Here is a 17,577-nt window from a genome sequence, read left to right as displayed (position 1 = left end):
TGGCAGCAATTTGGTTTACAGGCAAAGTAAAGGAATGACAGATTTAATAATTCTAAAGGGTAACAGCTTTGTTATGAAAATATTAAGCAAGATCCCGCCCTACAGTAAGGTCACTCCATGCTGCTGCAGCAATGCAAAATGACCTTAGAGTTGTGCTAAACAGGCAGATGAGAATTCCCCAGTAAGTGGAGGGAATCCTTGGCCGGTGTAACCTGCTGTAGAGTATAACATCAGACCTAGAGTGTAGCCAATGCTACATTAGTCCTTCCTGGTATAGGTAATGTTTTGAGGGTCTGGCCAAGGTATGTAGAGATCTGACTTACCAGTGTACCAGTCAATGAAAGTTAAAGCAGCTCCTGACCATCACGGTATCACAAGATGTGGAAATATTGCCTGGCGCCATCTTTGCCTGCCCACTCCTGACCCGAACTCTAGAGCTGAGGATGCAGCTCTTTGTCTGATTCTTGTTTTTATAGTGTGTGCAGGGTAAACTTCAGGATTAGCCCTGATGCCTACAAAATAAGGGAAGGATTATAATCCTTTCAGGTAGGGATTTGTTCTTTCTGTGATTGTACAGTGCCCAGCACAGTGGGGCCTTTGGATACTACTGTAATATATATATATTTAATAATAGCCTGCAAGCAAAGGCTTAAGTGGAATCATGTTTGGTGTACTAACTATGAATCTGGGAAAATAACATCTTGTACTCATTCACAAAGGTGGACATGGGAAGGATCCTGGCACTATTAGAGTAACTTGATTCATTTGGTTCTTTCTCTTTAGTGTCCCAATTGAATAATAACCTGACAAAGCTGCATAATTAAAAACTATCCCCTTACAGGCTTATTAGTAATTTTAACTAATTTTCTTCTAGATCTAAACATCCTGGACTGGAACCAGGAAAATCTCATTGCCATTGCTCTAGGATCTGCTGCCCACATTTGGAATGGGGAAACCCACCGAAGCACTGAAAGAGTTAATTTAAACTCCAGTTTAAAATATATTTCTTCTGTAGCCTGGATAAAAGAAGGAACTTGCCTTGCAGTTGGCACCAGTGATGGAGAAGTGCAGGTACTGGATACCTTACTTTTAGATCCTTTTTTCTGTTTAGATAAAGTGGCCACAAGACAATTCACATCACATAGATTCTTTTTATTAATAAAAAGTTATGAGTAGTGAACCATATAAAATTCAGAAAATCTCTGTTGGAGAGAGATTTATAGCATCTCCTTAAGCAGTGCTGCACCTCACTAAATGCCTTGGTATTACCCACCATTACCTAAAGGTAATGGAGCTCCGAGAGCCACGTAAGAACTTGTAGCTGGGTAAATGATTCAGTCACCCAAGGGCCTCTAGAGATTTTGCAGCCATGAGTTGGAACCTCTCCACACAATTATTTTCTCCAGGGTGCATACTTTTTTTACCATGACTTTCTAATAGATTGCCCTGTGATGTCTGCTTTGATGACATTTGCAATTAGAATCCCGGGCAAAATTCTCCTATCGGATCCACAGAGCAGATCTTGCCCTCAATATTCTGCTGTCCCTATATGTATAGAACTCCTCATACAGTACACCCCAGTTATCCAGAGATCTTGGGGAACACCTGGCTGACACTGTCAGATGAAAGGGATAAGCCAGGAGAGCCAGCCCTACGGGCTTGAAAATCAGTAATTGAAAGAGCACATAAGACAACATTTTCAAGTGTGGATTTCTAGATATCGACACCTAAATTAATGGCTGTATTTTCAGAGGTGGTGAGTAGCTGCACTACTTTGGGAGTAGTGATTTAGGAACCCAAGTGTGGAAGTGTTGGCCGGAGAGCCCAAAACTGAAGTCTTTGTGTGAAGAATGGTTTTCAGGATTGAGCTCTTGACCATCAGCATCATGTCAAATTAAAACTGAATGGTGGAAGAGGCGTGGCAGTAAAAAAAATCTTTTTTTACTTGATTTTAGAATTGTATTTTGTGTTTTGTTTTGTCAGTTATGGGACATTGAAACCAAAAAGAGGTTGAGAAACATGTTTGGCCACCTGTCTGTGGTGGGAGCCATGAGCTGGAATCATTATATACTTAGCAGGTGAGCAGTTCAATATATTCATAGGATGCTTTGTCCCACAGCTTTTTCCTATGCTGTTTACCTATCTGCCTACCTATCATGGTCTCATGAGGTGAAATTCACCCTTATGCAGAAGGCCAGCACAATGCCTATCCACCACATAGGTCCCATTTTGAGGACTCAAGTGACAAATAAATGATTGTTAGACGATTTGCTGGCCCTCCGCACAGGGGTAAATTTAATCCCAATTGCCTAACACTTTGTATCTAAGCACTATTTCAGTACAGGGGTTGAGGTAAATCAAACATATTTTCCTCAGCCATTATGGATTTACAATCCACTTCTCTTTATGTTCCCAATTCATTTTCTCAAAGACTTGTAGGGCTGATGAGAGACCTGCCAAAAATTGTAATTATATTTGGTGTTATATTCTGTGCTTTGTAAAGCTTCCATTTCAAAGCCATGTGAAATTCTGATAATTTGGGTTATAAACAGAAACAAAAGCTGTGTTTCATTCATACTTGGTTTACAGCCTTGAACCTTACAGTAAAACTCAAAATAAAACTTTTTACTATCTCTGGACAGTGACACATTTCTGGAGAGTTTTGTGGTTTCACTTTGTGTGACAGTTGATTGTAATACATCTGCTAGATAGCCTACCTACACAATATTCACTAGTTTCAGTTTGCATTTGAACTTTGCCATATGAGACAGATGAAACAGAAACCAATAGGTTACAAATCTATCTGAACAGAAAATGACAGTAAGATTCAACAATGCGCATATGAACAAACACTAACAAATTGATCCGTTTCTGAGGGTTAAAATTCATCTACGAATGCTCTACTTATCATTTCTTAGCAAATTCTCCATGCCACTGCAGGTCCTCACATATAAGGAAATCTTTGTGCATGATGACATACACCCTGCATACCATGTGATGAGACTTGACATATGCTACCCAAATTTGCCCTGTGGAGCCAGTATCATTCCATAGAATATTAATGAATTAGCGGTCTTCTAATTCCCCTTAAAGTATCCAGAAGAAGGTATCACCCCAAACCCACAATAAACAGAAATCTGCCATTTTGTAGCCGTGTACTTAAGCCACCACTTTAGCTTATCTTGTTGGAATCTATTCAGGCATTTGGGTGCTTCATTAATTTCAAGAATTTAGTATGTCAATATAACACAGGCTAATGAAACACTCTCCTTACCTTACAAATCACTCATTCCTTTTTGCATTTATGTTAACAAGAGGCTACAAGTCAAAGTGATACTTGACTTGCATATGAACAACCTAAGAATAAAAGCCTGTCTTGAAAGAAAAGCTCAGCACAAAGGGGCTATGACAATTTACTCTATGGGATAGTTTGTTGTAATTATTATATAGACCAGATCTTCTTGTAGTAATGTCAGATGCCTGGCTTTACCAAGTAAGGAAAGTTATTATTAATCTAGATGGTAGTTTTCCCAGTCTGGTCAGAATGAATTTATGAATGACCTATGGAAGGATCTCTCATTTTGCCACTGATTTGCTGGAGTCCTTTGCTGGGTAGAGAATGTTATCAGCAGCAAGACATTTTAAAATATTATTAATTTGCCTGATGTTTTTGTGCTGTATAATAACCACGCCACCAAGAACCAGACTGTGACCCTGGCTATGCTCCCAGGGTAGTAAGGGAGCCCCCTTAGTCCCCTGGGGGCCATTACTTGCCTTCCTATAGGAGGATATATCAGGGTTCAGGAGAGGGTGCAGCCTTGGATCCATTCCCCAAAATGCCAGTCAGTGCAGCTGAGCCAGCATGGCAGGGAAAGTAAATGGAGCCAGGTTTGTGGAGATTACCTCTCACCCTGCAGGAGCTGGGGAACCTGCGACCTGATGGTGACTCTGTGAGTCAAGGTCTGGTTCCTGATGTGTTCCCCAGGCTATGCAACTATGTACTGCCCCTTAGCTGGGAGTCGTGGCAAAGACACAATTGACTTTGCAACATATGGTTTGAGGATTGGCCTGCTAAATCCAGGGTTGTGAGTTCAGTCCTAGACGGGGCCATTTATGGATCTGGGGCAAAAATTGGGGATTGGTCCTGCTTTAAGCAGGGGGTTGGGCTAGATGACCTCTTGAGGTCCCTTCCAACCCTGATATTCTATGAAGTATTTCACAATACAGAAAAAATGGCTGAGTGCTTTTCTTAGGGATGATGGAAGTGATTGAATTGAATTGTTTATAGGTGGAAATTGGTAACATACACTAGACTATCTCTTCAGGTAAGTGCAATGTGTAATGGAGAACAATTAATCTCCCTGACCTGGGCTGGGCATCCACTTTTCCCTGATCCATTGTATGGCAGTACTACAACTTGAGTTCGCTTTTGACACTGGCTTGTTTTGCCTTTGATTTGTCGCCTTGTTACTGTATTTGACATACATGATCCCCCTCCCCCATTGTTGTGTTCTGCTTCTGAAGCCACAGAAGACTTGTGAATTTGCAAACATATCTGAGCTCTATCTTGCTAAATGATGCTGTCTCCTGTCATCTACAGTGGTTCAAGACTAGGATTAATTCATCATCATGATGTTCGGATTGCTCAGCACCATGTAGGGACCCTTTGCCATAACAAGCAGAGTATTTGCAGCCTGAAATGGTCCACAAACAACAAGCTGCTGGCAAGTGGGTCCAGTGATGGTCTATTGAATATCTGGCCTAATGACCCCGGTGCAACAGTGCATTGCAAGCCATTGAAAGCCATACCCCATGCCTCAGCAGTAAAGGTACAAAGGAAAACTGCTCTATTATTTTATTTCACATACAGTACATTTAACAGAGAGAATAGATATTTTTCTAAACATATTTCCATGCAGTATTATTGCTGATGCAGTAAAACTATGACCTGAATAAAAGGCTGTCAAGATAAAATAGTGTAGCCTTTTATTTTATTTAAAGTGAATTTTGTAATGTGGTATTATACCACCGTGGGTTTCAAGCTTAACAGAAAGAAAAGGAGTACTTGTGGCACCTTAGAGACTAACCAATTTATTTGAGCATAAGCTTTCGTGAACTACAGCTCACTTCATCGGATGCATACTGTGGAAAGTGTAGAAGATCTTTTTATACACACAAAGCATGAAAAAATACCTCCCCCCCACCCCACTCTCCTGCTGGTAGTAGCTTATCTAAAGTGATCACTCTCCTTACAATGTGTATGATAATCAAGGTGGGCCATTTCCAGCACAAATCCAGGGTTTAACAAGAACGTCTGAGGAAGGAGGGGCGGGGTTGGAAAACAAGGGGAAATAGGTTACCTTGCATAATGACTTAGCCACTCCCAGTCTCTATTCAAGCCTAAGTTAATTGTATCCAATTTGCAAATGAATTCCAATTCAGCAGTCTCTTGCTGGAGTCTGGATTTGACCAGTCGGAGAACACTTCAATCTCTCTGGTCACGCGATTACAGACATGAAAGTTGCGATATTACAACAGAAAAACTTTAAATCCAGACTCCAGTGAGAGACTGCTGAATTGGAATTCATTTGCAAATTGGATACAATTAACTTAGGCTTGAATAGAGACTGGGAGTGGCTAAGTCATTATGCAAGGTAACCTATTTCCCCTTGTTTTCCAACTCCCCCCCCCTCCTTCCTCAGACGTTCTTGTTAAACCCTGGATTTGTGCTGGAAATGGCCCACCTTGATTATCATACACATTGTAAGGAGAGTGGTCACTTTAGATAAGCTATTACCAGCAGGAGAGTGGGTTTGTGTGTGTCTGTGGTGGGGGGGGGGAGGGTGAGAAAACCTGGATTTGTGCTGGAAATGGCCCAACTTGATTATCATACACATTGTAAGGAGAGTGATCACTTTAGATAAGCTATTACCAGCAGGAGAGTGGGGTGGGGGGAGGTATTTTTTCATGCTTTGTGTGTATAAAAAGATCTTCTACACTTTCCACAGTATGTATCCGATGAAGTGAGCTGTAGCTCACGAAAGCTTATGCTCAAATAAATTGGTTAGTCTCTAAGGTGCCACAAGTACTCCTTTTCTTTTTGCGAATACAGACTAACACGGCTGTTACTCTGAAGCTTAGCAGAGTGAAAGTCACCTCTGCTACTTGCTTTAGATTTAGAGTGTCTAGGAACACATAAAGACTAAAGGTAGTGACCACACAGACATTCAAAAGTACAAGGGCTAGTCTCTTTTACAAGTTTTATTAAAGTTACAATTAAAGTTATGATTGTCCAAACATATAGAAATTTTATACAGACCTATGCACAAGTCACAAATGTAGTTATACTCGCATCCTTAACAATCGTGTTTAGGGTCAAGGGGTTTCTCATGAATTGCTCATCAGCAGAGGGATGGTTCCTGCTGGAGTTTCCCATAGGGAGCTCAATTTTCCCGCTCTGGGCACCCTCTTTTTATAATGTAATTCCGTAGCGCACTCTGCGGTTGGGGCATGTGTTAGAAAAATGTGCTTACTGGGTATCTTATAAGCAAAAATTACTCTTACGTTAATTTCACCCATTGGTACATCTTTTCCCATAATCTTAGGGCATCGGGTTAACATTTCTTATCTCTATGGCCTAGCATGGCTAAGCTAAAATCTTACAGGCCTGAGCCTGTAGGCCTTGTGTTTCAGCCCTAATTACATAGATATCTAATGCATGATTGTTCCTTCTAACTACTGATCAATTTTATACTTCTATAATCCTACAACTTACTCTATTTAATATACAATGATTATATATGACATAACTTGTTAGTTAATCCTGGTCACACAATAAATGAACAATAAACTAAAATCATTGGCTACAATACTACTTCTTCCATTGCTGTACATGGACTTTTAAACTTTTAGGGTTGCCCAATAGTCCTGCTTAAATTCTGCTACCCAGAATGCACTAAAGTTAATTTCAGACACCAGTTCCCCTAATGAATCATTCTAGACCACAAGTAAGTTATTAGCAGTTTTTGCTGGTGCTATGGTTTCTCAGATGTTTCCCCCCCACCCCTTCCATTTAGGAGCTATTTTAACTATGATGCCAAATAAAAATAAAATGTACAGAAACAAAAACAGTAGCTCAGGATCAGAGGACTAATACAAAAACGTTCTGCCACTTCTAGAAGAGAAGCATTAGAATAAAATTGTAGCTATTCTCCTGGAATTTTTAAAAAACAAGGTGTTTTCCTCCCCCTCATAACCTTGCTTTCCTTCCTGGGTGTAACATCTGGTGACAATGGTTATGATGGGATGCGTAATGAGGGGAAGCACTAGATGATTGAAAGTGTGGGGCCTAGATTTTTATGGGCTCCTTAATCTTTAAAATACCTGAATCTGTGGAAGAGTAGAGACAGCAGAAAGCAGCAATAGGAGTTGGGGGAACCCAGGTTTTATGGGCTGTGCATCCCTGAAAATAGTTTGAAACTGCAATGGAACAGCAGCAGTAAAAGGTACTGGCAAGCAGCTGAAAATTGGTGGTATAATTGGTGTGTTTTATTGGCACTCCACCAGGTATAGTCTGCAACTCAGGAGTAGGCAAGAAGCAGTTTGAAGAAGTCCTAGAAGCCTGGAAGCATACAGGTCATAAAGAGTGAGGTGCTGCTGCAGTCCTGTCTGGCCTTAAAATCTATGGATATATGAAACACAATGTATAAGCAACAGCCGGAGCCAAGGGAACCTGAATTTATTGGCTTACATGGAAGTAGTGAGGCCACAGTGAAGCATTGGCAATGGGGGCCTGAAGCAGTGGCTGGAGCTGAGGGACCCTACATTTGTGGTTTCCCTGGAAGAAGTCTGGGCTGAGTTAGGTGTGTATGCATTGGGATGGGGAGCAGAAGCACCTCGAGTTCTGACCCAGGTGTGTTCTGAGCGACTGTGCTTCATTTCCAATCCATTTTATAGGCAGAATCAGTTACATTCCCCATTTCCCCTCTTCCAGCTAACCATCTTTTAATCCAGCATCTTATCTATTTACTTTCCTTTAGGCTATGAACTGGTGTCCATGGCAGTCAGAAATCCTTGCCACAGGAGGTGGAATGAAGGATGGATTTTTACGTGTCTGGGACATAAACACTGGGAAAATCATTGAAACCACAGACACAAAATCGCAGGTGAACACATAAAATGTCTTCAAACTTAAGCTCTGTGAGCTGCACTCTCCTCGTACAGCTATATTCTTCAGGCAAAATCCCATTGACTTCAATGGGAGTTCTGTGTACAGAGTGGCTGCAGGGTTCTGTCTGTCTGTCTATGCATTTCTACTACACTCAGTGCTGTGTTATCTCGTTGTGCTCAGGATCAGTTCATTCATGTGCCAGTCATCACCACCCCTGTTTCCTCACAACTTTTAATTTGGTCGGAGAGGAGGTAACAGGGAAGTGGTCTCATAGCAGAGCCATGTGCTATCCATCAACCCTGGTATTGACCAAATGCCTAACGAGGAGAGGAAGATGTGAGAGAAGCAAGTTTCTCAGGAAGCATGAGAGCACTAGAGCGGGGAGAGGCATGAGGAGTCAGAGAACAACAATCAGTCTCTGTAGGTTGAATATGAGGAGACAGTGGTCCAGATTCTCAAGTGTTGTAAATTGTCATGGCCCCATTGATTTCCCTGGAGCTATACTGATTTCCATGAGCTGAGGCTCTGGCTGAGGGTTTTGTTTTTAGATCTGGCAGGATGTCACCCTTTTTAGAAAGGATGATAATGTAGCTGCACTCAGTAACAGTCGCTATAGAGGGAAAACAAATAATCCTTCCATGAATATATAACTATTTTTCTGTTGTTGCTCAGGAACTTGTACATTTTGAGCATTTACTAAGAACATTGTCAGTCTAAAAACAGTTGAATGGTACATGTAGATCCTTTAAAAAATTTAAATGATTTTTTAAACTACACTAGATTTGCTCCCTGTTCTGGTTACCCAAAACCAATGAATTAATGACTGGACAAGGCCTTCCTAAAAATCAGATGAAAATATGGAAGTATCCCACACTTACAAATTCAGCTGATCTCTATGGTAAGTATTTCAGTAAACCAGTTTTTATCTCTCTAGTTGCACTTTCTCTCTCTCTCTCTCTCTCTCTCTCTCTCTCTCTCTCTCTCTGTAATCTATGCATTTACACACACACACACACATAATTAAATGAGAGATGGCCAGCCCTCTGTGGAGATAGAGGTGGTTAGGGACTATTTAAAAAAGCTGGATGTGCACAAGTCCATGGGGCCGGACGAGTTGCATCCGAGAGTGCTGAAGGAATTGGCGGCTGTGATTGCAGAGCCATTGGCCATTATCTTTGAAAACTCGTGGCGAACCGGGGAAGTCCCGGATGACTGGAAAAAGGCTAATGTAGTGCCAATCTTTAAAAAAGGGAAGAAGGAGGATCCTGGGAACTACAGGCCAGTCAGCCTCACCTCAGTCCCTGGAAAAATCATGGAGCAGGTCCTCAACGAATCAATCCTGAAGCACTTGCATGCGAGGAAGGTGATCAGGAACAGCCAGCATGGATTCACCAAGGGAAGGTCATGCCTGACTAATCTAATCGCCTTTTATGATGAGATTACTGGTTCTGTGGATGAAGGGAAAGCAGTGGATGTATTGTTTCTTGACTTTAGCAAAGCTTTTGACACGGTCTCCCACAGTATTCTTGTCAGCAAGTTAAGGAAGTATGGGCTGGATGAATGCACTATAAGGTAGGTAGAAAGCTGGCTAGATTGTCGGGCTCAACGGGTAGTGATCAATGGCTCCATGTCTAGTTGGCAGCCGGTATCAAGTGGAGTGCCCCAAGGGTTGGTCCTGGGGCCGGTTTTGTTCAATATCTTCATAAATGATCTGGAGGATGGTGTGGATTGCACTCTCAGCAAATTTGCGGATGATACTAAACTGGGAGGAGTGATAGATACGCTGGAGGGGAGGGATAGGATACAGAAGGACCTAGACAAATTGGAGGATTGGGCCAAAAGAAATCTGATGAGGTTCAATAAGGATAAGTGCAGGGTCCTGCACTTAGGATGGAAGAATCCAATGCACCGCTACAGACTAGGGACCGAATGGCTAGGCAGCAGTTCTGCGGAAAAGGACCTAGGGGTGACAGTGGACGAGAAGCTGGATATGAGTCAGCAGTGTGCCCTTGTTGCCAAGAAGGCCAATGGCATTTTGGGATGTATAAGTAGGGGCATAGCGAGCAGATCGAGGGACGTGATCGTTCCCCTCTATTCGACATTGGTGAGGCCTCATCTGGAGTACTGTGTCCAGTTTTGGGCCCCACACTACAAGAAGGATGTGGAAAAATTGGAGAGAGTCCAGCGAAGGGCTACAAAAATGATTAGGGGTCTAGAACACATGAGTTATGAGGAGAGGCTGAGGGAGCTGGGATTGTTTAGCCTGCAGAAGAGAAGAATGAGGGGGGATTTGATAGCTGCTTTCAACTACCTGAAAGGGGGTTCCAAAGAGGATGGCTCTAGACTGTTCTCAATGGTAGCAGATGACAGAACGAGGAGTAATGGTCACAAGTTGCAGTGGGGGAGGTTTAGATTGGATATTAGGAAAAACTTTTTCACTAAGAGGGTGGTGAAACACTGGAATGCGTTACCTAGGGAGGTGGTAGAATCTCCTTCCTTAGAGGTTTTTAAGGTCAGGCTTGACAAAGCCCTGGCTGGGATGATTTAACTGGGAATTGGTCCTGCTTCGAGCAGGGGGTTGGACTAGATGACCTTCAGGGGTCCCTTCCAACCCTGATATTCTATGATTCTATGATTCTATGAAATAAAACAAGCTAAAAAGCAGCCTTTTCAGTCACACACACATACAGGTGTGATTGAATATACTTTGACTATTTTATATTGAATATACACAAACTCGGTGTGCTCATGAATGAATATCTATATACAATATATATATATATATACATACTATATATGTGCATCCAATTATCTATCCATGTGCACACATGCACACACAATGGATGTCTATGTATGTGATTGGAAAGGCTGTGATTTAGCTTATTTAACTTAACAATGAACTACCTCTATAAAAATACTTTTTTGGCAATGGGATTCCTTTACATCAGCATATATTATGCCGGAGGCCATTTAAGACCCAGTCTGAAGGTACCCACCATTTCTCCCTCTTCTGTAGGTCCCACAGTCCAATTTCACTGAGCATGGAGGACTGGATAGAACTCTTGTTTCATCTCTGTCGCTCAAAAATTAGCTGACATGGACACTACAAAGCTTTCCAAGACTTATCCCTTCTTCCTTCCGTGGGGTTGAGTGAACTAATGCAGGACTGTTCCCATCCTGTTCTGGCCTGGAAGACATAGTCCACAAGCTGACTGTGGATATTGAGTCTAGCAGCTCAGAATGCTACCTATAGAACACTAGGCCAGCAGCTGCTTCCAAAATAACTTTTGAAATAATTCTTTCCACAGGTCTATTTGCTAATTAGCTTTTTGTTTGTTTTAATGAATGACTTTGACCTAATAGTGCAAAGGAATGTGTGTCATGTACCATAGTGACAGCTAGAATGAGTGTGTTTTCCTTTCTGCTATGTGAACGGTGTTTCATGAGGCTGTGGTGCAGCAATACGTCCCATTAGAGTCTTTTCTTGCAATTTGTGCTTCTTTTAGCTGTCACTCCCATATGTTAAGTTACAGATCATCACTTGTTTCGGCATAATCTGAAACAATTCAGCACAGGCATCCAAAATTAAATTAAAACACATGTCCAGTTTATGTACAAAAACGCACACAGATTTGTATACCTAAGTGTGTAAGCATTTACTGCAGTTCCATTTGTGTGTCAAGTATTTGCATGCTCAATGGCAAGTTATCGCTAACATGGTTTTCTTTTTTTTGTATAATAAGAGTGTCTGTTCATTTAAAAATACTTTTTCTGGCACATTTTGGGTGCACTTTTGTGCAGTCTTTAATCACTGATACACACTGGCTGGCTTTCTTACCACTCTATGCCTTTCTACCATGGTACTGATAGTAAATCTGAATCCATTTTCATCCATTAGGGTTGCACTGGGTGAAATTCAATCCTGAGGTGAAATGCATCCCCATGCAGCATCCGCATAAAGCCTGTTGAACACCTAGATCCCTCTTTATTTTGAGGGGTTAAGAGGAACGATTATGGTGTATACTCCACAGAGTCTCTGTGGGGGTCCAGCCAAGCAAGTGGCTGCAAAAATACATTCCTATGCGTCTCTTGTGTGCCAGCAACTTGGTTCCAACACCAGCCTATGGGGGACTGGCATCAGTGGTCAGATTGAGGGTAAAATGGGGGAGGGAACTGATGCATACTTATACATATGTTATGGCCACAGTATTCTTGTGCAGTTGGCAGAGAAGGCTGAAGAATGACTTGTTATATTTGTGGCACTATCGGTTTAAACTTTTGCTTTACATTCAGTCGGTAAGTACAATCTGAGACTTTTCATGTGTTTGAATAGCATATGTTTAAAAAGCCTGAATGCATATGGAAATTAAACCTGCTTTTGCTTTAACTTTTGATAAAAACTCAGCTCTCATGCTTACATATGAAACACTCAGCACACAAGTGACATTTGCTACAGCAGCACAGTCACCCGGGGTCACTCCATTTCCTCTTGAGTTTTACCTCTTCACAATGGAAACTAATTTTCTTAACTGTGAAGATCAGATAATTATGAACCAGAAGAAGTTTCTACTGAAGGGGACTCTGCCCTGTTATAAGCATATGGAGTTAAGAGAGAAAATTGATTATATATATATATATTATCCAAGAAACCCTTAGTCACACGAGTTTCACAAGAAAGAAAGTAACAGATGAGTCATTATTGGGTTTCAGTTTTTAGAGGCTGGATGGTGCTGAGCACCTCACTTGATGGGCTGAGATTCCGCAGCTACCGTTGAATTCAGTCGGAGTTGAGGTTGCTCATACCCTGCAGGTTCATAATACACCAGTGGAATAGAACCATCTTTTTAAAAACATTGAATCCATTCTTTGGGTATTTCTGGTAAGTCTCTGACTCTTTTCCTTCTGTGTTTATTATAGCTGCCCAGAGGAGACTGTGTTAAGAATTCTTTGCAATGCAGACTCATTCCCACTCACATGCACTCAGCATAGGACTGCCCATCCTGCACTCTTGCTCAATGATCCAGTAAGGAAGCAAAGCCTGAAAACTAATCCATAGTGGAAATAAATTAGTGACAGTCGCACTTTAATATTAAGCCTTGGGCAAAATTCCAGTCTAAGGGCACTACTACAATTAAACACCTGCGGCTGGCCTGTGTCAGCTGATTTGGTCTCACGGGCCGCAGCTAAGGAGTTGTTTGATTGTAGTGTGGACGTTGGGGCTTGGGCTGGAGGACTGAGCTCTGGGACCCTCCCGTCTTGTGGGGTTCCAGAACCTGGGCTCCGGCCTGTGTAATTAAACAGTCCCTTAGCCCGAGCCCTGAGTCAGCTGACACGGGCCAGCCACAGGTTTTCAGCTGCAGTGTAGACATACCCTTAGAGTCTCTGCCAAGTGACATCAGCATCAGTACTGCTCTAATTTGCTCTAAGTCAACATGGCCACAAGGGGCCATTCCAGCAGCCTGGCAGTACTAGGCCACTCTATCTAAGGGACTCGTATGGCCCTCGTTGCCATCTGAGCATCTCATCTTTTTAATGTATTTATCCATACAACATCCCTGTGAGGTAGGGAAGTGTTGTTATTCCCATATTACAGATGGAGACTGAAGCACAGAGAGGTTAAGCAAGTTGCTCAATGTCACACAGGAAGTCTATGGCAGACCAGGGAACTGAACCAACTCTCCTTAATCCCAGTATAATACTTGTCCATCTTTCCGCTATGGCTCTGTCTGAATTTTCTCAGCTATGCCTGCATGCTGGGGGAATCCTTACATAACCAGGTAAGCCAGTTTTGCAGCTTTGTGCTGGTGGAGTGGGGCAAAGTAGCCACAGCAGCCAGCCAGAATCTTGTCCCTAATTTTTTCTATAACCATGGGTGCACTCAACATACAACTCCAATAAATTATTGTGTAGGAGCTTTTTCAAGAGGGCTTTATAGTGCAAATAACTCAGAAGTTGGAGACACTATCTCATAACTGCTGAATCAGTGGCAAAGTGTCTGAGAAGCATGTGCAGCCACAGGAGAAAGATCAGTAGTGAGGCACATTACCAGTCATAGATTAGACACATATTTTGACTGCAGTGGAGAATCAAGAGTTCAGGTTTAAAACTAAGTGGCATAATATTCTCCTTTGAGAGAAAAGCCTTGTGGAGCTTTTGTAAAGTCCTAATAGTTCAAATGTGACCCCAATAAGAGGAAAATTTTGCTTTCAGCTTTTTCTTAGTGTAAAACTGCTGTAAATCTTAGGCTTGCTCAAACCAAACAGCACATCCTATGCAACATGTTGTGCAGCTGTAGTTATAGTAAACAAGCCTTACCACGGGTGGGCAATTTTCAAAATGGCAAAGAGTTCTCATTTTAAAATCATGACATCTCCCTGATCTCTGTTATAAATATTGTGGTTTTGTTTTGTAGGTCATAAAGGAAGAGTCTTGCATGTAGCACTGAGCCCAGATCATAGCAGGATCTTTTCTCTTGCGGCTGATGGAATGGCTTGTGTGTGGAAATACTGCTAATCTGGCGAAAGCAAGGACTTTCAGGAGGATTATTCTAGTTAGTTGTGGCAACTTTTTTCCATTGACTTTTGAAAATGAGCAGTTAAAGGTTTTTGGCAATGACAGTAATATAACAAATCTGCATTCTTTCCAAATGAAACATGGAATAAAGATAACACCTTTGTTCAAGAGAAAGCACTCTTCTAGTTAGTTCATTATCACATGGAACATGCTTGAGCCCAAACTGCCCATGCTTTAGATGAAAAACTTTCTAACTCTGATTAATAATATCACATTTGTTTTCCTTAAACCCATAACACATGCACAGAGAGCCAGCACGAGGACTATGCACCAATTAAGTCTCACTTAATGCCTGTTTTGAGCCATAGGCCTAATGAAAAGTTCTATATTGGCCTATTCTCAGGAGTACAGTCCATTAGGGTATGTCTACACAGCCCACAGAAGCAAGCCTCTCAGCCTGGGTTGACAGACTTGGGTTAGCAGGGTTTGTGCTAGCACAATAAAAATAGCTGTGTAAACAGTACTTTGAAGTTGGAGCTCAGATTCTGAAACCTAGGGAGGCTTTTATTAAACCCCGCCCCCCTGTATTTCAAAAAGTTTTTAACATCTAAAATAATAAATGCATAATAATCATAATTATATGGTCTTTTTGTAACTTACTAGTCAGTTACTTGTCTATGTCCAGGAAACAGAGTCTGTGAGTCTGTGTGGCTTTTGGCTTAAGCTGTGGTGACTTACGTCTTTTGTTTTAGAGGTCACCAGTTTAGAGGTCACCCTGCATTAGCAAAGATTATAGCTATCATAGTTACATAGTTTCATACTTGCTGGGGCAAACTCTCTTTGATTTTTTAGTAAGACTTTGCCTGAATAAGGACTGAATACTGACATAAGCTAAATAAGGACTGCAGGATTTGGCCCAGTGATCAGCAAGCTCTCATTCAAAGCATTTTAAAGCCTTTGCAACTCCATGGATGTCTCTGACGTTCTCCTTCCACCATCTGAAAGCAGGAGAAGCAATGGACTTGGAATGGGCTAATGAGAGACAAGAGAGAAGGAAAGGCTTGCCTCTGTTCCCAAAAAGACCCTTGAAACATTTTTTGTGTGTGAAAAGAGCCCTGTAGGAGTAGAAACTCATGGCCCTTTCTGTCTGAAAAATATTAGAATAGAATAGAATGGTTCCTGTAACTCAGCTGGGGAGGTGGGAGTTGAGATGAGTGATATAAAGTCAGCCCATGGTTTTCAGACAGAAAAATTCAGCTGCGGTGGAATGGGTGACGAAAGGCAGACAATGTTAAGGGGGCTGCAGAGGCATCTGGAAATGAATCTACGATGGTCACATCTTTTATTTTCATCCATAATTTAAAACCACATCTCTGCTGTTTGTAAATCACGTAAGAACTGACTTTAGGGCTGGAGAGCAGACACCACCAGTTGCATTTTCTCAGATGTCACAAGCACATCAAAAGTTGTTCATTTACAAAAAGTGTGATATAGCCCAAAACCTCTGGTTTAGTGGCCACCTATTGTGGTCTTACTTCAAAGCAGGTTGGAAAATAAGAACTCTTTGGTGGTGCACGTAGAAATAACTACAAAAAAGCTGAGGTCTAAGAACAGGAAATTATTAATTCAGAGTTTGTCTTCCAGTATGAACATGGCTATTGCAGCTGATTTTAACAAGCATTTAAAATCTGTGACCAGAATAGTGATTTTTTCCCCCCTCTCAGTTGCAGGAAAAGCAGAGGGAACAGTAAACTGTGAATTTGTTTATTTTCTCCTACTTATTTCTGAGATTTTTTCCCATTTTTCTGTTGGGGAAGTTTGAACATCATAACCTCACCAACTAGATTAGGGGAGATATTTGTTTTGAATCTGATCATACTTTGCTTGATAAATTGGAAGGGGATTCTCAGAAAATACAGTGCTGTGAGGCTGATCCTTTCTCCTTCTTACATTGCAGAGGTCCTTAAAATGTGAAATCTTGATTTATTCTAATTTTTCCATTGGCATTACATTTAATGGTGACGTGGGAACTTGTTTCTCTCCTTGGGCTGTCAGAGTTAGTATTTGTTAAGCTTCTGAGCACACAGCAAAGCCCATCTTTTTTCTCTCTTTGCTAAGACTGTTGAGAATGAAGTAGATTGAGATGGATATATTTATGGGCAGTCCTTTTTCTATGTGTATGTTGTGTCTTTTCATTTCTAGTATCGGTACCCAGAACACTGGATGGGTACCTAGAGACGTATTTAAATAAATAATTAGATTAAATTAAATTAAATTAATGCACTAATGAATGCATCCATCTTAAGTATTCATGTATTAAAAACACAATAAAAAGACTGTGGAATGTTTTTGTTGTTACTGCCTTTTGTGACATGGATGTGATGTAATTTAGCACTTCTGCCATAGATGGAACACTGTAGAATGAGTATCAGAACAAAGAACTGCACAAAAATTATGTCTACAAATAGCAGTCTCTTGAACTTTTGAATAATCTGTTCAAGGATTGCATCCTCCTGGATTCTCTAGAATATAACAAGGTTGTTCTCAGAGTGCTGCATAACTGAAGAGATTAGAAAATTTAGATCCATGGAGCTCTTCGATTAGCTTACAGTATAACCTACTGAAATGTTCACGAAAGAACAGACATGGGGCTTGCTTGCTTAAATTCATCACCTTATCTTACATGCATCAGGCCTTCACTGCTACAGGATGGTCTGCTGTGATGATTCAATGATTAAATGATTATGCCTGTTCATTTCTCACTGGCTACCTCATTAGCCTGTAGTAAGTGGAAATCATTGCATTCTAGATGGCAACATGTCATTAGCTAATCATGGATTTCAGAGTAGCAGCTGTGTTAGTCTGTATTCTCAAAAAGAAAAGGAGTACTTGTG

The 17,577-nt window shown here is 41.3% G+C and overlaps 1 protein-coding gene across 4 annotated transcripts in view; it reads left to right on the top strand.

Moving 5' to 3' along the window:
- Positions 1-17,030, top strand: part of CDC20B (cell division cycle 20B) — a 56,627-nt gene extending 39,597 nt beyond the window's left edge. For all 4 annotated transcript variants that reach the window (XM_075128471.1, XM_048851182.2, XM_048851181.2 and 1 more), the window contains 6 exons: positions 875-1,071; positions 1,984-2,078; positions 4,601-4,829; positions 8,040-8,165; positions 8,951-9,068; positions 14,583-17,030. In XM_075128471.1, coding sequence (XP_074984572.1) covers positions 875-1,071; positions 1,984-2,078; positions 4,601-4,829; positions 8,040-8,165; positions 8,951-9,068; positions 14,583-14,683 — 866 coding nt within the window. In that variant the 3' untranslated portion in view covers positions 14,684-17,030. The remainder of the gene's footprint in view (positions 1-874; positions 1,072-1,983; positions 2,079-4,600; positions 4,830-8,039; positions 8,166-8,950; positions 9,069-14,582) is intronic.
- Positions 17,031-17,577: the final 547 nt, after the last annotated feature.

The sequence above is a fragment of the Caretta caretta genome, chromosome 5 (assembly GCF_965140235.1).
Source record: "Caretta caretta isolate rCarCar2 chromosome 5, rCarCar1.hap1, whole genome shotgun sequence".
Classification (NCBI taxonomy): Eukaryota; Metazoa; Chordata; order Testudines; family Cheloniidae; genus Caretta; species Caretta caretta.
Note: the sequence above shows the minus strand (reverse complement) of the source record. Positions and strands in the feature narration are given on the sequence as shown.